The sequence below is a fragment of the Accipiter gentilis genome, chromosome 32 (assembly GCF_929443795.1).
Source record: "Accipiter gentilis chromosome 32, bAccGen1.1, whole genome shotgun sequence".
NCBI lineage: Eukaryota > Metazoa > Chordata > Aves > Accipitriformes > Accipitridae > Astur > Astur gentilis.
The window spans coordinates 5,261,632-5,288,300 of record NC_064911.1 but is presented as its reverse complement, the minus strand read 5'-3'; the positions used below and the strand labels follow the sequence as shown (position 1 = coordinate 5,288,300).

The following is a 26,669-nucleotide window of genomic DNA, read 5'->3' as shown; positions in this document are numbered from 1 at the left end:
GGGGATATGAGTATACACCGGTCCCCACTGAAGTCCCTAGTTCACTGACATGCCAAGAGTCTTTCCAGTGAAGTTAGTTGGTGGTGCTCTGAATCAAGGATTTCTGAGTCTGGTCCTTCATCCATCGTGTTTCTTCAGGAAAGGACGGCTATTGAATGGCAGTCATTAAACGTGAGCAAATGGAAGGTTTGAAGCAGTTGCTGGGGCTTTGAATGAGCTGGGGAAGGGTGGGCTTGTAGTTGAAACCCCGCAGTGGAGCTGCCTACTGTGGTTTTAAGGGTGTCATATAGCCCCTACCCTTCCTAGAAGGAGGTTAGCTAGCACAGCTGGGCTGTTAGAGCATCAGTCGGCAATCCCGCTGTCCCTCAAGGGCTGGCCACCGAATGCCTACCGCACCGCTGGCAGACAAGAAAGTTTCCTTCAGGGATGCGCTGGAAGGCAGCAGGACCTGACTGCACACAACCTCTGCAACTTGCTTCCTTCACCCTGCTCTCCACAGAAGGTCGGGGAGAGGGCCTTCTCCTCCTCAGGATCCTAAGGGAGCTGGGAGAAGGGGGAGGGAAACTTCCACTCTGCACGGAGTGGTCAGACACTCCCGTTTGCCAAACAAGCTTTTGGCAGTGCAGGACCTTTTCTGAAGCCTCTGTTCTTGAGGAGTTGCCTTACTTATGGGTTTACCAAAACAACACATGTCTGAGAGAAAGGCTGGATGAAGCTGTGCGGCACTTTCAGCGAACAGCCCTATTTTCTTCTTGGAATATGACTGGAAGGGGTGAAAATGCATCTGTGTTGCAGTCCCTCCCAGCTCCGCCTGCCCTGGATTATCAGAAGGTGCAGCAGTTTCCTCCTTGCAAGCCCATACAAAAACACTGCAGGCTTTTGCTTCATTCTCTGTCACCCAATGTGAAGAATGCAGAAAGGACTTTTGCTCTGCATCTCCATTTGTGCCCTTGCTCTTTGCTCGTTAGCTGCAATTGGGAATTGTAATGAGTAAATGCATTTTCTATTAGTGTTAATGATAAATCTTGGTCAGACTGATCCTGTGTCAGGGCTGCATGGGTCTGTGCAAAGCATGAGGGAGAGCAATGCTTGGAGGAGGCCGTCTCGACTCTGCTTCTGAATCGTACGAGGAGCTGTCTGTTGTATGAGGGCACAATATGCTTGTTAATAACTGAAACACATCCTAAAGAGAGGGAAGGGTGGAAACATCTCCCTTGCCTTCTTTAGTCATGGAACAGATAAGAAACAGCCTGTAAAAATGGGATGAGGAACAAGAAAGCATTTAACCAGCCATAAATGAAAAGTTGATATGTTTCTCTTTTTTTTTAATAGCACCTGACCTTTATTCTTCCTTTGCAGAGTGTTGTAGTTTCAGTCCATCAAGCACGACATGCACCAGGCCATCTTCTCAAGGCTGACCGGTCCAGAAAAGCCAGGCTCTGTCATAACCTTAGCACATAAAGCTGCAGAAAAATTTAGGCGACAGTGTTGATTTAATTATTAAGGATTCTGTTTGTCTGAGTCTGTCTGCCTCTGCTACCTACACCCTGCATTATGGGCTGTTCTTCATTACCTGCTCTACCTATCTTCGCAATCTAGCCGCAAACAGTTTTGGTTGACCACACCACTTCCCTCTTGAAAGTTAATACTGTTTGACTCATTCTGTACTGCTAACACCAAGCCAAAGAAAACAAGCCAAAGAATAACCTGCTTGTATGCAGTTTGGAAACTTCTCAGAGGCCCTGCTTTCAAAATGCTATACAGTAGCTTACTATATCTCTCTGCAGCTGCAAAGAAAATGAGGAAAGCAAAAAGTGGTTCAAGAACCTAAAATAAAGACTAGGCAGAACCAGATGAGATTTATAAGCTTTCAGTGAACTCCAGTTCTGTGTAGGCACAATGGAGCATTAGTACAGAGGAGGGACTGCTTAGTAACCTACAGATTACAATATCTAAACTCATTTCTTCAGAAAAACAGGTATTTTCAACTATTGCGTGGAAACACCAGTCACCAGACTTGGTAAAAGCAAAAGTCTTTAGTTCAAGCGAAGCACGTAGCCCAGCGATATACTTTTTTTGGACAGGAGCAAAGTTTTTTACAAGTCGTCAGAGTCTGAACGGTCAGTATCCATGGGGAGTAAATTTACTTTTGTGTTGCCAAATTCCCCTGGTTTACATAAACGGTGAGCGGCAGGACTTGACCTTTAAGTTGCAGGTCCCTTGTTCAATTCTGTCTGAGGCTGAATGATGGAGACCTTTTACTGTCTAGAGATATTTCAGTGGACTGATGAAATAGGTTTCTGCCTAAGCTATTTCTCTGACCTCCAATACCATGATGTTTGTGCAACTCACTTTCCCATTCATTTGTCCTCTCGGAGGCACTGCAAAGGTGGCAAATGCTATCATCCCTCACTTTTCCCACTCAGACTGAGGGAGGGGGTCCAGATTCACTCCACCTAAGCTTACACATTTGATTAAGGTGCCTGAATTAGGAGCCTGGTCCCCTGTATTCAGCAGAGAGACAACTTTCTCCCAAGGGCTGCTCAAATGGCAGCTCAGTCCTTGCTGCCCGAGCCTTGTGTTTCTGTAGCTTTTCTTTGGACAGAAGTGTCTTTTTTGTGCCTGTATTTTTCTTGGTTGCTTGCTGAGCTGTTGGTTGGCTGGTCGTGTCTCATTCTGCACCTACTCTTTCATACATATCTTCAACTGTGATGTCTCAGCCCACAGCTAGAGGGTATTCTTATGGCAGTTTGTACATGTGGGAAGATGCAAACTATAAAGAAACAAAAGAGGCTTTTGGCAATGCGATGCTTAAGTTGGGAGTCATTCAAACTTTGTCAAGGAGTCAGGATTTTAAAGTATATATATTGACATGGGGGAAAGGGAAAAGAAAGCAAAGGGTATAATTTTGCCGACTAATTTAACTTTGATGAACAACTTCTCTCCAAATCCCTAATGGTCAGTTCCCTTACTTTTACTTCGCCGTGGTGACCTAATTCCTGAGGTGAACCCACAGAATAATTGCACTTCCATGGCAGAAATAGAGAACACACATGTGTCAGATTCATCAGAAGTTTTGGTGGATCCATGGCAAGCAAAATAATTGTGTTTTAAGTGGAAATACGTTTGTGCATTGCTATTTGTTAGTACAGCACAGGCCTCACCAGCAGAGCTGGGGGGAGAGGAAGCATATTTCCTGCCTCACAAAAATTGTCAAGATTGCTTTTTCTGGCTGTGGTACCTCAGGGTGGACGTGAGGCTTTTCAGATGTTTGTCAGGAGGCAGGGAGAGAGCTGGAGGGACCCAGCCCGGAGGAGCCCGCAGTCTCGCAGTCAGTGTGCCGGCTGGAGCGAGGGAGTCCAGCAGCCTCCGCTTATCCCTTTTCCTGGGGACATTCCCTGCTGGAGCTCTCCTGATGCAGCTGGACAGTGAATCAGTGATGAAAAGGGCTCTCAGCCTGGAATTAGGGCACTCATCTGGAAAACAGGAAACCAAAGTTTGTTTTCTAGTATAGACCAGGCAAGAGGGGCTTGATCCGGACTCTCCCGCCTGCACTCGTTAGTTCCAGGGCAGGACTCCCTCTCATGGCAAATTCTCTCTACCTATAGCATCTATTTGTGTGGGCTTTTTGAAAAGCATTGATTTAAAAAAGAAGAGGTAAGAAAAAAAAAATATTGCCAAAATATTGTTTAACTACTGTTAAAACATGTAGGAAAAAAATGCACCAGCTGCTTAGAGTACATGTTGTTACAGTAGGGCGACTAACACCCCAACAGAGGTGCAAGAAGGTACCTGGGGTTTCCCCCCAGGCAAACTAGGGAGTTACCAGAGAGCAGGGAACCTGCTGTGTAAATCTTTTTTCACCTTGCTGGTATCACTGGACAGTTGTTCAACATACAGCCAAATTGGATCACCTGGTGGAAAAATTAAATGCTTAGCAAAGGATCGTACCTGAAACATCTAGTCTGTCTGCAGTTACTTGGAGTAACAAGCAGCTTTTTCCATAGAGACACAGAAAGGGTGAGGTTTGCCAGCGAGCTGATAGAATTGCATCTGGAAGGGCTTCCCAGTGTCAGTCTGTCTGTGCTTGGCATTGCTCAGCATTCTGCTTCTGAAGGGCGGCTGGACGTCAGCCTGGTCATCGAGTTGCATAATATCCAGCCCCATTCACACATTTCCCAGCACCTCGTGCCTACGGTCAGGTTGGGTCTGATGACCAACACTGATTCTGCTGGTAATTACAGACACGGCATGAAAATGTTGAGCATAATATCCTGTCTACCACGATGTTCCTTCTGTCTGGAAAGAAGGCTTGCATTGTACAGTGCTTAGGAAAAAACCAGCAAAAACCCATAATTGTTGATGAGTCTACTCGAAGCTCTAACTACTATCACCATTATTTTTCCTCACCACAGCAATAATATTTTTCACTGAGGAAAGAGAAAATATCCTACAGTGTGTCTAATTCCTTTTTTTAGGAACTTTCTACATTATATTTTTAACACTGTGCAAGATGTTGGTGAGCTCTGATGCTGTCCCATACTGATCCTTCTAATGCCTGAGTGCAGTATAAGTCTTTTCCAAGTGATGGAGGCTAGAGAGGAAACCACTCTACAGATTGGTTTTATTTTCAAGCCTGATTTCCTAGAGCCCCACGGGCTGCCATGTAACAACAGTTAGTGCCTTACGCTAAGCACGTGCATACATCTCTGCACGATCAGGTCAGGTCTGTTTGAAAACACAGCAAATGGTGTCCTAGCAAAGTTATACTACTTGCTTTTTCTATGCAGATAGGAAATCAGGGAAAAAGAGTGTGCAAAGTATTTTATATCTGGGATACCTGGCACATAGCAAAATATTACTGGTTTATGCACTTAAGACACTATTTCCATTGTTAGCAAAAAAAAAAAAAAAATGCTTTTTTTGTAAGCAGGATAGCTGATTTTCAAGCATTTGCATTTCCCAGCTTGGTAGTAATATAGAAGCACTATATTTTAATTCACTTTTGTTTACAAGAATATATTATTTTTTGCACTAAAGATAATGTGCTCACTTCCTGCAATAACATGAAAGAGTATATTTTCTTCTCATCCTCCACTACGTACAAAATAATTGGATTTATTTTAGCTCCATGGCACAAAACAATGTTTACCACTTTACTAACCGGACACAATGAAACATGGCTTATTTTCTACCCCACTAGAGCTGGAGCCAGACCAAAGCCTTGAACACAAACAGCCCTGAAAAGAGGAGATGCTTGGATCAAGGTCCAACATGGCTCCAAAGCAGCCAGCTTTCGTTAAACCAAAGCATCGCATCTCATCAGTCACTCCCTACTTCAGCAAAGTCTGGCCAGATGCTGTATTTTCCTGTGTATAATCCACTTTTTGGCTGTGAAAAGTTTCCATTTCCACCTGGGAAAGGGGTGGAAGAGGAGAGAGGGGGAGGTATTCTGCTCCCCTCAGGGAGAAAGGGCTCTGCTTAATTAAACTCCCCTTATACCATCTCCATGCAAGTATAACCTGCTGATTTGGGGCAGAAAACTTGTGGATAATACACACGAAAACCTGTGACATTTCTGCTCGGGTCTGCCTCTGGCCAGGATGCTCAGCAGGCATGAACCAGTGAGTCTCTGCCAGACACCTGGTCCCCTAAGCCCAAACCTTTTGCAGGCGTTTGCACCTCCCGATGCACCAACTCCAAATAGTCAGATTTGTGAGTGAATGAGAGCAAGAGACAGAAGAGTGTACTTGTCCTGTGACTTGATTAAAAGAGAAAAAAACCCATGTCCATTAATCCATTCTAACAGTGTTTACTTGTAAAACGCTCCTGGGTACCCACAGGAATTTTGGTAGCTTCAGCTGGCAGAATGAGAGTAGCGATGCCTTTCCTTAGCCTCTGTTTTACCTGCTTCTCCCCCTCTGAACCTGAAAGACACCTAGTGATACTTTTAAAAACGAGGTTATAAGGAAGGTAATGGGAGACCTGTTTCTATTTCTGCACCCGGAGGCAGCCCAGAGCGCTGCTGTCATCTCCATGGGGCTGGCTCCGGTGTGAAACCCAGACTGAGCGGCCATTCCCAACAAGTGCCTGATGAGCACAAAAATGGGGGTTGCCAAGGCACTTTGCTCTTGTTGTTTCCACATCCAGAGCTCCAACCAGATGGCCACGGGCCAAGCTGAGTGCTCCACAGTCTCTTAAAGTCTATAAAACTGCATTTCCCTCCCATTAAGAGGGAAAGCACTTTCATGTTGTGTTGCTGTAAAAGTATCGGAAAAGGTAGTGGTTTCTCTGCCCTCCTTGTTTAATATTCTGTGCAAAAAAAAAAAAATAATCCACCTGACCTCACTGAGACAGTATTTGAAACAGATAAGGAAAAAAGTCCCAAAGCCCCCAAACTTTGTTATTTTGCCAAGCAGGCGGTATGTCCTATTTCTTGCAGTGTCCCAAGGGAAAAAAATGCTGCCCTTTTCTTTCCTGTGCTAGTACCTGCAAATTGATGCTTGTTAAAGCTATGGGGACATAGGGAGGGAAAGAGGACAGCGATGCCATTTTGTGGCAAGCCGGCTCTCTCTGTGAGCTCTGGGCCAAGGTCATCTTCATTCAACAGCTGGATGTTTGACTAACTTCCATAAAGTCCCATCTGATTTGCAAAAGCGGCAGATCCTCATGGCCAAACTGCTGGCTCAGCAGAGCCGCACCAGTTTCCAAGCGCTTTTCTGCCACTCTTTTTCATCCTGCATCACGCTGCTCTCCTGGAAAGGGGAAGCCTGGGCTTGTGGTCACTGTGCTGAGCTGGGAGGCAAGCGTCTGCCACAGGGTCACTGCCTGACCATGGGCAAGTCACCTCATTTCTTTGTCATTCAGTTTTCCGCCTATAAAAGGGGGATAATAATAGTCCTGGGCTTTACAGGGGTGAACTGAGGATAACTTGCCTGCTCTTTAAGGAAGGTGTTTAGATGGTAACTTCAAAGTAAAGCTAATAAACATGAAAATACAAGTCACCCTAGCAAAGCTCTGCCTCTGCATTTATAGTGGCTTGGGAAAACCATTTATATTTGTTACATTTTTCCGACACAGTTCTTCACTTTCCTGCTGCAGACCTTCATGAAAACAGGTTCTGTGTTGCTACCTGCAGCAGTCAGCAAGGAAGAAAAGGTTAAATAGCTCTTCTGATTGGGGGGGGGATGGGACAGCTGCTTTTGGAGCTACATTTTGAGGTGACAATTGCCTGGCGTTGATTCTAGGTAGTTCCCACCAAAAATTACAAGATACGGACCAAAACAACGGCAGAGTTCCCCTGAGAAGGAACCTGTTGGTGCTGGTCTTTCTTCCCTGAATGCATTGACACGAGTGGAATTTCCACAAGCCCAAGGGATAAGACAGATCTTGGGTGTGCCGATGTACCACTGGTACCCCTAGGCTACGGAGGAGGCCCTGTGCAGGAGGCAGCTAGCTGAGACAACCCCCTTCAATGCCCAAAATTCAGCAGGATGATCTGGAGCAGCGCAGAAAGGGGTGGTGGGGTCCAGGAGTTTCACTTGGTGGATGGGTGGTGCAGAGACAGGCAGAGATATTCCCATCAGCTTGGAGGGAGCTGGCCTGGGAACGAGGTGCCCCACGGTGACCTCGGAAGGATGCTGTGCCTGGGCTAATTTGCTCTGCTCGCCGCCTGCTCGCTGGTTTGTTCAGAGCGAGCCCGGGTTTGTCCGCCCTGCCCGGCGTCGTGTGCCAGCTCGACACAAATTTAGTGCCTGAGCTAGATTCAAAGCAGGGAATTTAATTCCTGCCTCAGCGGCCTTAATGCAGCCCTTGACCTGTTGGCTTCAGAGGAACTGCTCACCTCTGTGCAACGCTGCTACACACAGCCTTGTGCTGCCGGGACACTTGGTTTCGCGCCAGGCGGGCAAAACTCCAGATGCTGAGAGGGCAGCACCAGGGAGGCAGGAGGAGAAGGTAGGGGTAGCAGGGGGTCAGACTTGGCATTGGTGCACTCACTTAAAAGCAGAAGATATCTGAGCGGAATTTGAAATTAGGAATAAGTAACGTCGGGGGGGATGGATTTGGAAGGATCTGGCTCTTGGCTCTGCGAGCCCTGGGTTCAGCCTGCTGAAGCTTAAAAAAATCCAAACGTATGAGGTATTTTACACATCTTGTATGACTCCGCGTGTTTGCGTTCAAGTCCAGGGTCAGGAGCCCAAGGCTTGAGGAAGCATCCAGCTTTGCACTGCTGACAAAGGAAGCATTTGCTCTTGACCAACCAGAATGTCAGATAAAAGTCTTTTTCATCTTTCTTTGCTTCTCCCCTCCTTTTTTTTTTTTTTTTTGGAAGCTCTAATGGATCTCTTTAATGATGAAACCACTACTATATGTCTTTTTATATTTTAATTTCCCCCCCCCCCCCCTCCCCTTGGGATAATTTACAGCACAGTGTGGAATCTGAGACAGTTCAAGCTGTGCCAAAGGACCTGGCAACAGGAAGAAACGCCGAGCCACTGCGATTTGGAGCCATAATACAAGTTATAAAATTTAATTTTAGAAATGCAGCTACTGGGAACTGCTTTTAAATGCACATTTTCCTTCCAGTGCATAAAATGGTACTGTGTCTTGGTTGAGCTTGAGGAGGCTTGAAAATGAGGGTGGCTTGAAAGAGTGCTCTGTAGAGTAAGGGGCATACAGAGCTCTTCAGAGATCTTTTGCTGCTTATTCACCGATACTCAAAATTGGAAGCTGGATGTTTATGAATGTTTATGTATTAAATACTATGGGGATGCCTGGAATAGGGCACGGTGGATTATTTTGAGGAGGTTTGTGCCAGTCTGTTTCACTGCTGTAGCCGAGTCGTGAGAGGACTCACCATAGGAACAGCACGGGCCACCTCCTCGCAGGGAGGATAGAGATGCAAAGCAAGCTGCAGAAGGCAACCGTTCACGACAAGAAAATGAAAATCGGGAGCAGATAGACAGCAAACTACGGTGTTCAGCAGAAACCAAGGATAATGCCACCTTCTTCAAGGGAACAAGTAGAAAAAAAGATGTTTGACCTCTGGACTAGAGATTTGACATGCATTCCTGTCAGGGTAACAGTGTCCTATGGGAAGAAGGGGAAGGGATAAGCCACAAAGATTCAGGAGGCAGCTGATTTCCTGAGACAAATGCAACATGCTGAAATGGGATTGGGTGTGGGGGAAAAGGAGGGACGATGACATCCTAGTGCTCCACAAGAAGGTCCCCAAGCAGAAGGTATGAAAGTGACATTTTTGGAGCTGGGGATCCTACTCCATTGAGTAAGACTAAATACAGGTGGGGTTAGGGTATGTCCTCAGAGACTCATTGCAGTCAGTATCTTGCCGTCCATTTGGAGAGACTGTCTTTGAAAGGACAGCTTGTGTGCCAGAGACAGTCTGCTTTTGGGCTTTCTGCTGAAGGACTGTTTTCTGTGCTCTTTAAGAAGAAAAAGACCTATTGAGGGACGGGGGAAAATTACAAAGGAAAGTTTTGATTCCACCTGGTTGGGAACATGGCTGAACTATCCCATTTCAGACATTTCACCAAACACAAGTCTGCTAGGGAGGTTTCCATTTCAGGCCCAAAGCGTGGTGTCAGCAGCCTTCCAGGATAAGATACCCCACTTTTGAGGGATATCTCATAAGACTGGAAACCAATGGACACAGAAGTGGTTTGCAAAGTTGTGACAATAGGTTAGCTGTTAAGAGGGTGGAAAAAGAATTTAAAATTTCTGCTTTTGTCATTGCCTACTGGAAAGCAAGTGCTCCAGCAGACGAGGCATCCCTCTTGTATGCTCTGTGTGCTCTCTTTGTGGTTACAGGTTGACACACAAAGGATCCCAGCGCAGAGAGCAGCCACAGGCAACAGTTAGAAATGCATTACCTTAGACCTTGCGTACTGCTCACTCCTGCTAGCTAAAGCTTATCTTGAAACCAGTGATGAGATACGTCTCTGCCCTTCTACCTGAATCTGGACGTGCCCTGATGCTGCGCTGGAGCTGGGCCTCTCCAGCACCTTCCCTTTCCCCTCACGGCCCCACAGGGCCACAGCACCGGAGCGCAACGGGGACCGTGCTCCCGAGGGCTGCTCTGGGGAGTGCTGGACCCTCTAACTCCTACGTGGCCATAACCGTGTCCGCTGTGCACTGGCTGATGCTGTAACGTCAGCATCCACTCTCTCGTGGTCGGATCTCTGGCGAGACCTCATGTTTCTGAAACTCCCGATGCCACTAAGAGAGACTTCATTACTCCAGTTTCAATTCTGCCAGTTTCTGGTGTTTCTTTCCTATTTCTGTCTGGAAATCCATTGCAAAAGGATCCAAAAATGGGATTTGTTTGAGTTCGTTATTTTATAGCCCCAAAGTACTTGTCTAATTAGGTACCTGATGACAACCTGGGATTGAATTTTTGAGGACTTATTCCAGTGCAGGTTTAGCACAGGGGCCACTCAATGTTTACTCATTTTATGCATCCCTGCAGACAGTCCTCCTTTTAGAAAAGTCTTCTCTCCCAGTGCAAGTTGTAAGAAGGCACTGCAATTTTCAGAGGGCCTGGTTCTTCATACTAGGCCATGTCTCAGGCTGCCCCACAATACGGTTACAATGAATGACTTGCTTGTGTCTCCTGTTGTTGTAGAGAGGTGGTTTCAGTTTAATTTCAGATGGCTGCTAGGTGGTTAGGTACTTTGCCAGTGGATGAGGGGTTAAAAAAAAAAAGAAAAAATTATTAAAAAAGAAAATAAGTCAACAGACCTCATGTATCAGTGAGATTTTCTCATCTTTTTCCCCCCCCTCCCACAATAGGACATCGTCAGAAAATAGATGAGCAGACAAAGCCCGGGAGCTTGTCCTTTTCAGAGCGCCTGAGTGAACTGGAGCAGTTGCGTCGTACGGCCATGAGGGTCAGCCCACACCACCCAGCCCCCACACCCAACCCACGAGCCTCCTTGAACCACACCACTGCTTTTAACCCTCAGCCTCAGAGTCAGATTCAGGGTAAGTACCTGAAATCCTCCCCCCGCTCGCCCACCTCCACCCCCCCCAGCGTGTGGAACATGGGGGCTCGCAGGCACTACCCCCTGTCCCTCCATCTCTTCTAGGCTCTCCTTGGCAGCCTTTAACAAGTGAGAGCCTTTAACGAGTGAAAGGAGGGGCTTCCTAACATATGTCTGTATTTCTAAAGACCTGACAGATTTTAAGGGGTCCGTACTGTCTCGTCTTCCTGGTGTCAGTACAGCTCATGGTGTTTGTTAACCTCATCGATGCTAGAACTGTAACATCTTGAAAGCCATTGTTTCCTTGCAAAGATGCATTATGCCAGGCCCTTTTCTGTAGGTGTATTTCTGTATTTTCTGTGTAGGTGTATTTCTCAATGGCTATTTATCAATTACATTGTGTGCTTGAATAAGAAATACCATCAATGCCTTGCTTTGACCTTCCCCAGGAAGGCAGCAGCAAAGAAATCTTTGCAAAGTGCTTTGTCTCCTGAAGACGACCTCTCAGTGCTAAGTCATTACTATGGGCAGGCTGGTTTGAGCATATTTCTGTGGCTAGTGGTTATCCAGTGCATTTTATTTGAATGAAAACCTGCAAAATGGTGACTCAGGAGTCTGATTTCCTCTGAGGCTCAGGCTCAGATGATGCAAGTGAAACCAAGTCATCTGGCTTGAAATTTTATCTGCCACCACTAGAGCTGAGTCTGTCCCTGCTAAAACCAACTCTGTCCCTCATGTCAGCTGGAACTTGGTGAGCAGTGAATCAGGTCACTAAACCATCAGCTGATCCATGTTCTGCAAAACACATAACCAAAATGCAGATTGGTAGTGAGATGCACCTAAAGGGAGGGTGTGGGACAGTATTAATTTTAGCAACTGCTGTTCCTAATGGAGTTTTCCTTTATTCTTCCAGCCAGAATGAAATGGCCTTAGTCAAGGTTCTCTGCTGGGGTTTTGGGAAGAAGTAGTTACCGTGAATCAGAATAAATTCTTTATTCAGCATTTATTTTTAAAACCGGGGTACTCTGTGTTGCATGCAGAAAAGGTTATCGCTTACCTAAGGCAAACGCTCGTTACATCCTTTTATTCCCAGGGCTAGGAAGGTCTTTGGCGTAGTGAAATATACTGCAGATCTGCTGTTGACTTTGCTGTGAGCAGAAGCAGGCATTTTTGAGCAGCATGGGAAATAAATCAACGCATTGTCATGTGCCGTACTGTAGAAAGAGGCAGGCAAAAAGACAGCTGGAAGGACCACCCAGCTCCTTCCCTCCCGGGACCCGTGCCAGGTCAGCTCAGGTGAAGGATCCAGTCCTGCACCTCTCCCAGCCCCTGGCAGTCCCCTCTCTTAGTTTTCTGATTTGCAGAGCAAACCACGTTGGGTTTCTCCTGCGCACGGCTCCGTTCCTATAAAAGAAAACGCACATATTATTATGGCTACTCAGCAGCCAGCGGCTACGTGGGTGGAGGTATCAGTCGCAGACTTGCATTCTTCAGCTTCTTGGGAACACTATATGCTTAGCAGAGTATCAGGTTTAACGTCAAGTATCCCTCTTCCCTGGTTCCCTGTGAAAGTCCCTCGCTTGTACAACTTCAGAGCAATAGGCTTTTCACGCTCGGCCAGGGATTCAGCTGCTCTCTCCAGAAATAGTTTTAGTACATTGCTCCACTTTGCTCCTTGCAAACAAGGTTTTAATGCGTTTCGCCTGCAGACGTAGCTCGGAAAATGATAGCAATGGAGCTGCTAACATTTCCTCATTGATACCCTCCTCTTCACCTATAGAGCTGCTTTCTCCCAGTTCCCCTTTGCCTCTGCCTCCAAAATGTGTGCATTATCCATTGAGCAACTTGTTGAAGCTTGCTGTCACTATCAGTAAAATAAGCCCCAAACTGAAGCCTCCCTCATTTGGGACTGTCTCTGCTGCAAATGCCTTTTAATTTCTAGGGCTCGTCTTTTCTGGGTCATGCTATCACAGCGGGGGAAAAGGGCTAGGGTGGGAAGGAGCTCCAGCACCATTATTTTTTTCCTCCGTGTTCAAAGTATGACTGGTTTTTGGGCTGATCTCCTGTGTGACCTCTAGGGAGTTGGGATTTTTTACATTTTTTCTATTTTTAATAAACAGCGCTACATTTCAGAACACAGACCTCCAAAACCAAAACACTTCTGACCTGCTCCATAGTACTGCTATACCTAGCTGCACATCTTTGCATCCTGAACCACTTCTGTTGAAACTGTCTCACTGAAGAGAGCACGGAGGGCTTTTTATATAGGCATACAATAAGGCATAAACCCCCATACATTGCTAACTCCCAAGTAGTAGCATTAAACTTTGCTTTAACTCACACCAGTATGAATCACAGGCTACTTCTTTATTCATCCAAGTCCAATTATCTTTTTTTGAAAAGAAAACTAACTCAAAATAGACATCTCAGACTACTTCTTGGATTTAAAGGGGCAGGTTGCCATGCCACTAAACCACTGTTTATTTGTTGAGGTTTTCATCTATAAAAGGATTGAGGTTAATTTTAACTTCCTATTTTACCAAGTCTTGAATTTAAGCATAAAGCTGCTTGTGTCATGTATACAAGTCCAAGCAAGTTAAGAGACCATAAATTGCTATAATCGAGTTTTATGCTTCTTTCATATCACAAGGAGGGAGAAAGTACACCTGTTCTTTTAAAAGATCTAACCATAACCAATTCACAGACCAAAGGGGAACAGAAGAGGAGAAAAAGCTTCCACCACATCACACATGGTTTAAGTTGAAAGATTACTTTGTGCCAGTACCAAGCGTATAATGTCAGAGGATTTGACCTACACGCACAGAGTAAGGATATTCAGTTAAAGCTCCAAACCCAGCCAACGCTTCAACCTTAACTCACCCCTTCCTTTGTACAGAGGGAAAAAGAAAATAGACAGAGCCATGTCAGCTGTGCTGGGGTGTTGTTTAGGAAAGTTTAGGTAAGACCCTTGATGAGCATTTAAGTTTTTATATATAATAACTATAAATATATCTATCTATCTATTATGGTTGAGTTTCTTCTAACACCAGCCTGAACCAGATACTAAATACATAATTACTAATGTTACAGTGGTTAATGTTAACCAGAGTAGGTAGATCTGTAATTCAAGAGTTTTACATAAATACAAATTTATATGGTTCCTTTACAGTATAATTTTTTTCAGGGCCAATAGAAATATTTTAAATGAGTAAGTCATCAAGCCAAGAAGGTATTCTTTTGCAGGCATTAATGCTGAGTTAATAAACTGCATAAATAAATTTCTGACTAGTGGGGTTAGGAATATAATCCAAAACCACATGCAATTAAATAACTTCAAATTTTTTTTTTTCCAAATTAGCCCAAACAATGTTTCCAACTGGTGATTTATTAATTACCCATAGGTTAAAAAAATAAATTAAATAAAGCTATTTCTCCTGTCTAGGGAAAACAAATAATCGTTGTAATCACTTTAAGCTACGTGCTTCTGGTTCTTTTTATGCTTTTATAGCCTTAAAAATATCTGAGTTTGGTTGCTCACATTTTTTTTTTCTTTTTTTTTAATTTTGTAACCTTATATGTTAAGTTTCAGCTGGGACCATGCTTTTATGACCAAGTCTAAAATCCCTAGAAACAAGAGGCTGTAATAAAATTACTGTCAGATCTTCAAGCGAAGCAGCAGAATTAGCACCGATAGCAAAGCAAGAGAGATCATTTAAAGATCAGCTCTTTGAATTAGCATGAAACATAACGACTGAGAGATTATTTTGTTACAAGCCAGTCTTTTGTCTTCCTCCAGGTGCAATACGCTTTGTTTTAAGAGACATTTCAAGGTCCTTGCTATCGTAATCTTGTTCCACCAAAACCAGCCCAAGTTTATCAGGGTTCCCATGAACCGGTGAAACACAGGAGCGGAGTCAAGGGCAACGTTTAAGCCTGGGGAATTAAAATGGCTTTGTCCCTACTACAGCTGTATCCTGCCCCGATTTTTAATATTTCCACTTTTAAACCAGCTTAATAGGCTGTAGGTTAATCGAGTTAGAAGCGTTCACAGCACAGCATTTCAGAGTGGGCTTCGACGGGGCTGTCATTCTGCCTCTGCGTTTTGCTGCTGCAAAATGCAGTTTTCAGGCGCTTTTGAGAATCCGAATTGACGTGCTCGTAGCTCCCTGCCAAAACAGATAAACAAGCTCTCGAGATTAGGGACTCGCCAACTCTTTCCGTTGTGCAATACGCTAAATGCCGATATTTTTATGCTCCCTCCGTACATGTCTGCGTCTCCCCATCTTCCCTTAACTCGGCGCGCTCGCAGAGCGAGTACATGGTGCTTTAACGGCGTATCATCCCCTTTCCACTTGATTAACCACCTGACCTCTCCATCCCAAAATACACTCCCGGCATGTCGAGCGACTGCCGCCTGAGCTTGGCACCCTTCCTATCAGCGTCCCTCCTGCCTCCCCCCGGCCGGTGGAGTAGCGGGGAGTGAGTCGCGCCAGCACGCCGGCGGGCAGCCCGGGCAGCGTGGGAGCTGGCAGCGGGTACATCATTTCCAATCAGCGCGGCCAGGGCTGCCAAGCTTCCTGGCTCTGGCACTTCTCCTGGATGCACGGGAGCCCTCCTCCCCAGCCCCAGAGTGCAGTTCCCCCACCATGAGCCAGGTCGCGAATGTTTTGCTAGAAGCCAGGGGGGATCCCCTTCGAGGGAGCTCCCTTCCATCGCACGTCTCCTGGGGCGGGCAGCCAGCATGGCGAATGCATGCCGGGAGCCCGCTCTGGGCGAGGGGGAGAGATGGTCTTTCTCCTTTCCCCTCTTTTCGATGCCAGTAGCCACCAAAGAGCTCCTGCATGGGGAAAAGGAAGGAGGCGAAGCCACCCCGGTGGCGTGGACCCAGAGCTCAAGTGCCACAGCCACCAGGAGGTTGCAGGAAGTTTGTTGAAATAGTGATGTTTTCCAAAAATATTTTGCAAACCAAATCTGTTTAGGTGGAAGGGTTCCAACTGGCTCTATCAAAAAGGAAATTTTACAGAGAGAAATATCTTTTTATGAAAGTACAATATGTTTCTTTGATTCGCAGTTATTGCTCAGCAGAGAGTACTTTTATATAATGCCGTGAGTAAGCTCCTCACCTTTTTCTTTTTAGGGGGTACAGTGTCATTAGTAGCAGACTCACCCGGCTGTCTATTTATTGTGTCATAAACCAGCTTGCACCTGAAGAGATGAGCACAGAAGCATGTGAACCAGATTAGCATGTGCAAAACAATTCTTCTTTCATTCAGTCTAATAGAAGTCCACTCTGGGAAAAATCCCTCCTTTTTCACACACCCTACTAACAAATATATATAAACCTCACATTTAAGGCTGTCTGAATCCATCCTGTAGCTCTGCAGGCACAGGTGCTCCCATTTTTGTCCAGAGTTTCTTGTGTCAACCAGACTGGAGTATGTCTTAGGAAGGTTGCTCTGAAGCATAAACAAAAAGGGAGCAGCAGCAATGTGATTCTTGCCATCTGCAGAAGCACAAAATTAAGTTGTGTAGCATTTCTGGCCAAAAGAGACTTCTCATTTTGCTGTGAAAATAACACGCTCCATATTTGTGTCTTGAGGAATGTTTGTGAGGCTATAGCATATACAGAATATATTGTATAGACTAGAAAATATCAGTCTGGTAAAGATACACACAAGATGTGCATAATATAACTAAATAACCTGCTCCTTCACAGTGTCCATTTTTTCTTGGCTTCAGCTCTCAACATTGTCTTTTACTCAGTCATTTCATCCCGTGTGCAAATAGGCTCCTGAAAGCAAGAGGCATGTCGCCCGTTTGATTTGTGAAGTTTGTAATGCCATTTGGGTCCTCTCCAAATTCTAATTTTGACAGGGATAAGATTTTGTTACTGTGACACGTTATCTCTGCCAAGACTTTGCTTATCTGCAGGGCTGGTTGTGCTGTGACACACAAGAGGGGTGGTGATACCCAGCAGGAGCCCAGGAACGAGAGCGGTCCTGAGGAATTCCCTCCATCCAGTGTTAGAAATCTCCTCTCTTCCCTCCTCCCCTGCCAGAAGTGGGCCACTAGTTTTGCCATTTTGAGACACCATAGGTGGAATACTGTATTAGTAGCAGTATAGAAAGTTTGAGAAAAATCTCATCTGAGGTCCAGATGAAGTAACGATCATCCAGTGTTCAAGAAAAATTTAATTCAAGTGGCAGCGGGTGCAAAGAGGGGCTGTTGGTATGACAAGATGAATAAAGACCTTACTTTAAAGAAGAGGTTAGCAGAGCCGGGTTTATTCAGCATGCCAAAACAGAGAGGGGCCAAGAGGGAAGATAATTACAGTCAATAAACACAGCAGAGAGGTTCAGCAGGAACTTTCAGAAGGACAGTGTTGGCTCAAGAACAAGTGGTTATTCTGTAAATTGACTATCAATGAATTTAGGCTGGAAATCAGATGGTTCCTAGGTATCAGAGCAGCCCTGGCAGCGTTCCAGGGGGCTATCAGAGACAGAAAGACATAATTTAAGATGGATCTTGCTATGTTATGTAAGTGCAGAACACAAGATGTGGCTGGGCTGCGAGGCCCGGGGGATGCTCTCCGGGCCCATATTTTCTTCCATTTGATCAATTCTCTGCACCTGTGGCTTCACCAAGGCGAAGCAAGGGACATTTCATTCTCTAGCACAGGCAGAAGGATGCTCAGGGATCTTCTCAACTTTTTGCTCTGTCAGTTCTCAGTGGGAAGATAAAACCTTTGCCTGCAAACTCCCGGTGCACCCCTTACTGCCACGGGGACCACCAGCTCTTCAGCAGTTCTCTGCATAAATCCCACCTGGGATGCACGCTCAGCCGTCTCTCTGGCACCGGTGCCGGAGACCTCGCGCTTTCCCTGCTAAGGGGAAGACTTTTCTCATTTGAGGGTGGCAGGAATCCGTCCTGCTGCCTCCTCCGTGCACCTCAAGGATTCCTCCCCTTCAGCCACAGATTTGTGCCTCCTCTGTCTGTTCCCACTCGGGGCAGAGCGAGGTGAGGAAGCCAGTTCCTCAACACCTGCCCGCATTGCAGGCAGCACGCCCAGCTCCAGGGCATAAGCCTTGCTCAAGATCCTCCCGTGCCTCCTCACATTCAGCTCTAGAAAAAAAAAAAAAAAAAAAAAGGCTTGAAATTGTTTAGCTTTTTCATCAACTTAAGGCACTAATGGAAAGAGTTATGTAATGGTGTTTAATCCAGAAGATTTCCAAGTGTCGATATATTTAAAAGATACCAATCTTCATATCCAATTGCCTGGCACTTCCTGAGATTAAAAAAGCAGAAGATAAGGCAACAAATATGTTCTCAGTCCCCAAGCAACATCTCCACTTACGCAAAGTTTTCTTCTGCTCTTTTTTCCCCTTTTGTCCTCCACATAGAGCATCCTAAAGGATGATTTTAATTGAAGAAAAGGAAATCTTGGTTTTAAAGCAGAAATCAAGAAGTTGAGAGATCTGTATTTTGTTCTAAGATTTGTCAAAGTCATTCTGCTTATCTTTTGGCAAGCTATTTAGAGCTTGATTTTTTACAGTGTATTTAGGAAAACTTAGCACACCAGAAAGGTGTCTTAGTAAGATTTTTGATAGTGCCCAAGCACCTAAGCCACAAAGAAATCAGTGACAGCTGTGGAGATGCCATTGGAAATCCCTTTAGCCGTCTAGCTGAATGTTTAGGCAGCTATAAAATGTGGCAGCTCGTGCCCAGACACAGTTTTATTTTTCATTAAGCAGTCCATGTCTTTTACCACATGAGAACAACACTGAGCTGATGGATACTGCTAAGAGAAACAGAACTTGCAGGTAGGGACAAGTATCCCCGGTTCAGTTTTTAACTTGCACAGCAATCCTGGTTTGTTTTGGTTTGTCATCTTCCACTGAGTATGCCAAAGTCCCTTCTCCGTTATGTCATTACAAAAGTGGAGCTGCTCTCTAACCTAGTGCAGGAATCTTGTGCCTGCATTGATGCTACCAGCCTAGTGTTAGTGCTCTCGGCGGTCCCTGTGATTGCCAGAGAAAAGAGTGAATTTCTCAGGCTCACTTCTTGCTCCTTTAGCTCTCTCGTTGGTACAGCAGTGCTGGAGTCACCCCTCCAAGGTGGAGCCTCTGCCTGTTCTTCTCTCTTCCTCATTTCTGGGGCAACCAAGAAGGCTCAGCATCTTTCAGAATGGCAGCTTAAATGCAGTGTACCTCAGGGGACATTTCTATCTGCTGTTGAGATTAGCTGGGTCACTAGGTTCTCTTACTTTTCCATGGAAACACCTTTTTCTGGCTCACCGCTTCACTTGCCCCACACTAAATCTCACCTATGGCATTGACGTGCTAGAGATGTCTAAAGCAAATATCCCTGCCTGCCCCAGAGGCAGGTGCTTCCACTGTCCTGAACTTTGGATGGCAACGCATGGCCGTGTGTTTGATAGCATTTCAGCATTTGAGGCAGCTACTCCTTGGGTTTTGGGTTATTCCTCACTGGCCCTTGAAGCATATTCTTGGCCTTTGAATGGCCCAATTGTGAGGAAGATTAAAAGCGCTGATTGCAAAACTCCAGTAAATAAAATCTCTCTCAGTTCTTTACTGACAAACCCAGTTTCTTTCCATAGCATTCTCCTCTTTAATCCCCTCTTGGCAGAACATGACATGTTTTGATACCAGAGCTCAAATTACCTTCCATGGTAAATAAAACAAACAAAAAATAAATAACAGCTCCTTACCCTAAAAACAAACACCCACTGAAACCAGCTTATTATGCAGCCGATGCTGCCCATGTGCCAAAAGATACCACTTCGATTTTGTAATTGAATGTATTCTTTTCCCTCAAATAGTGAATTGAGCCTCTCCAAACTTGAAATGCTGAGGGGTTAGAGCAGAGTGACCACAGACGCCCATACTATTTGCCATCTAGAAAACAAAGGAGGAGGAAACGAGGAGACCGGCACACCAGTTAGTATTCAAATGTTTGTTTCTGAGGTGAAAACCCCACCTCGGTGTACAGAGCCCGCGTGGTCTGGGTTGGTGCAGACAGCCAGATTTAGATGGAGTGAAATCAACCCCTCGAGCTCTGCAGGAGGCTGCAGCGGCTACCTGTGCTCATAGCAGCCAAGGGGCTTTGCATTCAGGAGGACTGGCACAATCTCTGCTTTCTTCACCAGTGGGATTTATCCATGGGGCGGGGGGCTCCTTTCGAAGCATCAAGCGCAGACGTGCCCTCATCTCTTCTGCTGCCATGCCTTTAACAAGAAGTTGCGTCAAGCAGATCTTCTGTAATGATCCCACGTGGTTAGAGGGTTCACAGGGCTCCTTTTACATGACTGAGTACACAGTACGCCCTTAGCAAACTTATTTATAAGTTTTCCCTGTGTATTCAGTATATTACGACCCCTATAAATGGCGATTGTTCACATGCAAAGAACAATGGGCTTGGACATGCTCAGTAAAGCAATCAATTATGTGGGGAAGTGCACATTATATAGTCAAATAGACGATCGTCGCTGTATGACCATTTCCATTCTATTTATACAACTCTTCTCTTAAAAGCATTGAAAAACAAAAGCATATGAAATAGATCCATTACAAAATTGTGGGCTCGCTGTCAGGGTCAGCTTGATTTCCAAGAATAAATGCTCAGGTCTGTTTCAGAGGTTTATCTATGTTGGGCAAGATACTCAGTTCAAGATCAGTGATTCTGCGAGCTTCCAGGATTTGGTGTTCAACGCCGGGCAGTATCACAGAGGCTGGATATCTGCAAAAAGAGGTGTTTTGAATGTCTTTGTTTAGGTACCCAAAAATGGAACTGGATCACTAGGTGCACTTTAGAATATAAACCATTGTAGTTTGCATCCTTTGCTTTTTTAAATACTTACAATTATCAGAGCTTTTAGATATGACTTGGCCAGTTTAGGTTCCCTTAGCTTCTGGCAGATCAAATTCAGGTGATAATTACCAACAAAAAGCAATGAAACAAAAAATTCTTTGCACAGCAAAAAGTTATATATTCACTGCTTTATTCATTGATAAGTTTCCAGCATCCAGAGAAGTTGCTGTAAAATGCTACATCCTTTGGCCCACAGGAAAGACAACGTTTTGTCAGAAGCGATTCTTTGTTTTATTAGTGTAGTCATGATTTACAGCTAGCTGAGCAAGTGTAGCATTTATGATTATTTCAGTTCTCATTGCATAAAGTTACAGAAGTATATTTAATTTTAAAAATCCCAGGTCCAAATGATGAACCTCATTCTGCAGTAAAGCATGTGAATAACTGCTCAAAAGAATAGTCTCTTTGATATTCTTGAGACCTATATATACATGAGCAATTTTACATGCAAAACCATTTGCAAATTCGAACTCGGTATTAATTAGTTCATGGTAGGTATCCACCAGAAAACAGTGCTGCTCTGCCATATGTTTTAAAAGTGAACACTTGTGTAAACTTGAAAAGGAACCACACGAAAGGGAATGAGGCATTTCAAGTGAGCGTAAACCAAGATTTGCCAGCTAACGCTCACCTAGATACAAATGGATCGCTAGTCTATTGTCATTTTTACTCCTCCTCTGCAAATACTCTTTTGAAAAGCTCTCTTTCAGCTTCCTTCAGCTTTTAAGCACATACCTGGGTGTTTGTGCCAGGCTCTTGTGCTCCCCAGCCTCCCCCCTTGCGAGCCCTCTCCTATTGCCCAGCCAGCAGATAAGCCCTGCAGGTGGATGCAGTAGGGGGACCAGCCTGGGACCTGCAGGAGCCAGCCCTGGCCCAGGGAAACCTCCTGCGAGTCCCCCTTTTTTCTCAGCAAGGGGCCGTGAGCGCTGCCCGTCCACCTTAGGAAATGCAAGAGCCCCGTGTGCTCCCCGAGGACGGAGGAACTGGAGAAGGGAAAAGGACTTGCAGCTGGGGTCAAGGGCAGCTAAACCTGAGCTGCCGGGGCATAGGGAGAAACCGGGTGGAGCGGGGTTCGCCAGATGCCTCGGGCCCCGTCGAGGGCCCGGCCATCACTAGCGCATCTGTGGGTCGCCCACGGGTGACCGAGTCCGAGGCGGCAGGGTGCCACATGGGACCTCCCCATGCATGTGTCGGAGCCTGGGGGAGGAGCGGGAGGCCACCAGCATTGCCCTCTCTTGCCCTCACTGTGGTGACTAACGTGGCCAGACATAGAGCAGGAACTAGGTTGAAGCAGGTAGAAAGAAAATAAAGGCAGAGAGGAGAGAGTGTGAAAACAGGTTTTCCTGGAAAAGGGAAGGAAATATATCCATGGAAAAAAAAAGAAAAAAAGAAAGAAAGAAAGAAAGAAAGAAAGAAAGAAAGAAAGAAAGAAAGAACAAACAGCTGTGCTAATTCTTGTGCTTGTTTGATCATGTTCAGAGCCTCCTAAACTCCCATGGAAGGGAACGGTTTTGTTTCATGAGGGTGGTGCATACTGAGTGCATGTCCATGTGATTTTTGTATTTGTACATTAAACATTTCCCCAAGATGTAATTCCTTCCCTCCTGCACTTGGAATAAAGTGACTTTACAAGAAGGACTGCCTCCAAACAGCAAGCAAAGGAGGGCTGTTGGGGCAAGATAGGGCAAATGTAAATGTGTCTGAGCTAGCTGCTCCACCCAGCCTCTCATCTTTATATGAAAAAAAAAAAAAAAAAAATGTTTCCAATAACCGAAACAGGCAAGGTCTGATCTGCACAGACGGTCTGCAGGCATTTGCCCAAGAAGCTGACGGTTGGCTGGTACATCCTCATCTGATTTATGTTGTGTGTGTGTTAAGCCTTAAATTGTTGAGTCTCTGGCTGGCTGCAGTGGTATTACTGGATGGTTGGTGTATGTTTTCAGCTCACAGAGCTGGCTCTGATACTGGGGTTGTTGGCACTGAATCAATTCCAATCTCACACCTGTCTGAGACAATGAAGGCCTTGTTGCACACATCTCCACCAAAGGCTGTCATACAACTTATTTTTCACATTTGAAGAAGAAGGAAAAAAAAATAAGGGGAAGACTGAGGAAATGCTGTCTCCTCACAAGACACGTTCCCCATGCGTGGATGCAGCATGCCCTTCATTTCTTTATGGGAAAACATATTTACAAAACAAAGCCAGTGGAGTGCTTATGGAAAGTATAGCTTAATCCTGGCAGTTCAATGTGACTAAGGCTTGGTGTCCAGGGACTTACTCTGTAGGACCTTGCCTGGTGGATTAAGCATGGGAGACAGGCACCTAGTTTGTCACACTCTTACGGGAAAGTTTGCCTCCAGCCATGTTAGTGCTATTAGTAGCTTCTTATCAGTGTTCCTAGCACCTGTGCCATTTACCTAGCATTTGGGGGCAATTTCTTGGCATCTCAGAGGTTGTGAAAGGTGCTGGGCTCAGATGCCAGCGTGGCTGAGATCCTCTGCTTCCTGGCACTGAAGCAGTTCAGCCTGGGTGGAGGATCAGCCTGGCTCCAGACACCATTCGCTCCTGAGTTGAAGGCAGGAGTCTTGTCTTTGTCTTGGTCATCCATCTTTGCCCTTGTAGTCTCCCTTCATCCACTCTTCCTCCTCCAGTTCTGTTGCACAGATGTCTTAGATGTGCAGTCCTCTGGAAACAGTAATGTTTTAGATCCTTTTCCTGCCCTTGCAGGTTTTTTTCCATTTACTATGTTAATGGCAATTTTTCACCAACTCAGACAGGACGCATGTGGCTGAGCATTTCCTTGGAGTGGGAGTTCGCTCCCTACTGCTGAAACAGCCTGAAAATGCGGAGTGGCCTTCCAGACTCCCCCCACATACCTGTTTGTCATGTACCAGCAAAGGCTAACTGAGCCTGCTGATTCAGCAGAACTGCTGCGGTGCTGTTAGTGACTGGGTCCACCTGTCCAGGGGAAAGACTGGTTGTGCAGTTCAGAGGCTTTCCCGTGTCCTTTTTCCACACTTTCTAGCCCAATCGCCTCCATTTTTGCCAGCCCCATCACTGGTTGCATCACTGGGACTGTGCAGATGGGAGTGGGTAGAGGGAGGGCTGGGTAGAAGGGGTGGCATGAAATGCAACACAGTCTTGTGTTCTCGTTCCTCCTCATCTTGACTTTTGCAGTCTCCATTCTTTACCCCAAAACATCTTTCGAAGAGGAATGTGGGAAGGAAAAAAAAGGAGAGAGTGAGGTACTGCAACCCTGCTTGTATCCAGTGAGTTTTGAAAGGTGCAGAATTAGACCAAAAGACAGCTCTTCTGCCAATGTAAGTTGGCCTTGCTCTACTAACAAGGACAGCTGAGGATCTGCCCTCGCACCTTGTTGGGGTGGTCTTCAGCAGAAAAATAAATGATTAGCTATGTAATGAGTGAATATAAAGACAGATGGTAAAGTATACTTCTGTTGGTACTTGCATGCCTTTGTTTAAGAATACAGAAAAAGGCCCTGCGGTGATGAAATGCAGACGGGAGCGTGATGTTATCTTGCACCTACAAACCTTGCTCTGAGTCCACTGGTGGCCACTATCCAGAACTGCTGAGTTCAGACACACTGGCTTGTACTAAGTAGAAATGGCGCTTTCAGTCTTCAGTAAACAGCATTTTTGCCGCAGGGCCCAAATCCTTCAAACATTTGCCTAGGTAATTGTCTGTTTTTGCCTTCTAGTGTCTCATCATCAGCTTATCTGTAAGTTCAGACGGGCTAAATGAGCATGTGAGGATGGGGAAGAGCTGCTGGAGGATGGGGGAATAAACCATTTCATATTTAATTCACTGGCAGGAGACACTAATGTGAGTGCAGCTAAGCGATCATTTTAGGATCACGTTGGGGAAAAAATGAGTAATACAGCATATTAATTTAAACAGATTAAAGAGCTGCACAAATAAATGAAGGGGGTTTTGTTTTATTTCTCTGGCAGTCCCAAAATATCAACAACTGCAAAACAACAACAGCAAATACATAATTTCTGGTTGAATTTCAATGAATTGTTTAAAAATGTTGCCAATTTTTAAAATTGTGAAAATGTAGACAAAAAATATTTCAATTAGGGCAATTTCTGAAGTTGGGGGTTTTTTTCCCTGACCAAGCCAACAATCTGTAACCTACAATAACCTTGTTTCTTGCCATCACATTGAAATTTTACATTAAATGTAAATGCCTTGTTTGGTCTTACTTTTACTGTTACTTAAATAATTATTTAATATTTGCTTACATGTTATGATTATGTTTAGCTTTGAGATAGTTTTTTATACAGGAAAAAGTTCCTTTTGCTTATAATGATTACTTGTGATCTTACTCTCCATGCCGCAGTTGTCTAAAACTGCTCAGTTCAGCACATTCAGTGGAGTTTAGCTAAGTTTCTAAAAAGTTTTTGATGTGTCAGTGTTTCATAGGTTTGCAACTGCTAACAGACAACAATAATTTTACATATTTCTGAGCAGACAGGCTAGTCACAGGGTGTAATTTGAAAAGAGGTTATAGCAAGCTCGACTTTTCAAGCCGTTCAGAAGCGTTTAGTACATTAAAAGTTAATTTTTAAGCTGTTTAATACAGAAAGTGAAACAAAACTGTTATTTGTGTAAAACATCACACACTTCCTATTCAAAAAAGAAATCTTCCTCAGTCTAGCAACACAACAGCTGTTTGTTGGTTAATACTGGGAATTACTTTATTTCTTCCACACTGGGACATTTTGCAACATTTGACATGTGTTGACACTTCTTTTCTATACCGGATTACAATTTTCCTTCAACACTGTTATTCCTTACTCCACCCATTCTGGTAGCACCTACGTGCACACAAACCAGAAATTACGATTGGGACGTAGGTACACAAAATTCGGGGCCGCAGCGCGCGCTTCCAAGTAGGCTGGTTGTCCCGGGTCCCCTGCAGGAGGAACTCCAGGAGAAGGGGCAGGGAGGCGTGCGGGAGTTGGGGTATCAGCAGGCTCCCCCCAGGTCTCCTCCAGGCATCACTGCCCTGATAGGCGGCACAGGCGCATCCCCCCTGTTGGGGGCAGACCCCTCTCTGACCGCCCCGATGGAGAGTCCGTGTCCAGGACATTGCTGGCTGAGCCCTGCATGTTCAAAGCCCTGCACCTGCTTATTCAAGGGTCTGGGTTTTGGCACCTTGCTTTGGAAGGACTACCGAGGGGCTTCGGCCCTGCAACAGCTTCTCTGTGTGTTGATTTGCTGAGTTTCTGCTTGGCATCTTCAGTAGCACTAAAGAGAGAAGCACTTTTAACTTCAAAGCTTATGCTGCCTCTGTCTTGCGCCCTTCAGATTTAGATCTAGCTTGCTGTGAAATCAAGCGGTGTAACATTTAAATATGGCCAGCAGAGCAAACGTGCAAGCTGAGCTGGACCTAGTGCATGTCTTGAGCACTTCTGCTCCCGCAACAGTGGCAAAGGGTTGAACACAGAGATGAGTCTTTACCTTCCTTTTATTCCTTCTTCCTCTGTCTGTACATCTCCAGCCTCTCTGATTCAGGGGGGGAGTCGGGGAGATGTCCTGCTGCCACCCGCCGGGGCCATAGGTCGGGTGGAATTGGTGATGGCCGCAGCGCGGCAGGATGCTGCATTCCTCGGCTACACAGCAAGTGCCAAGGGATTTCGTAAAGGAAGCAAAGCATTTCTTAAACGGTATTTTAAATGTATTTCTGGACTGAATGCCCCTGACAACCCAGTGAGTTGGGGCTTTCAGCACATACTTCTGGGCTTGACTCATTT

General features: G+C 45.4%; 1 protein-coding gene across 3 annotated transcripts in view; it reads left to right on the top strand.

Annotated features, from left to right (window-relative positions):
* Window positions 1-26,669, top strand: part of RUNX1 (RUNX family transcription factor 1) — a 175,332-nt gene that overhangs the window by 128,232 nt on the left and 20,431 nt on the right. For all 3 annotated transcript variants that reach the window (XM_049834717.1, XM_049834715.1, XM_049834716.1), the window contains exon 6: window positions 10,810-11,001. In XM_049834717.1, coding sequence (XP_049690674.1) covers window positions 10,810-11,001 — 192 coding nt within the window. The remainder of the gene's footprint in view (window positions 1-10,809; window positions 11,002-26,669) is intronic.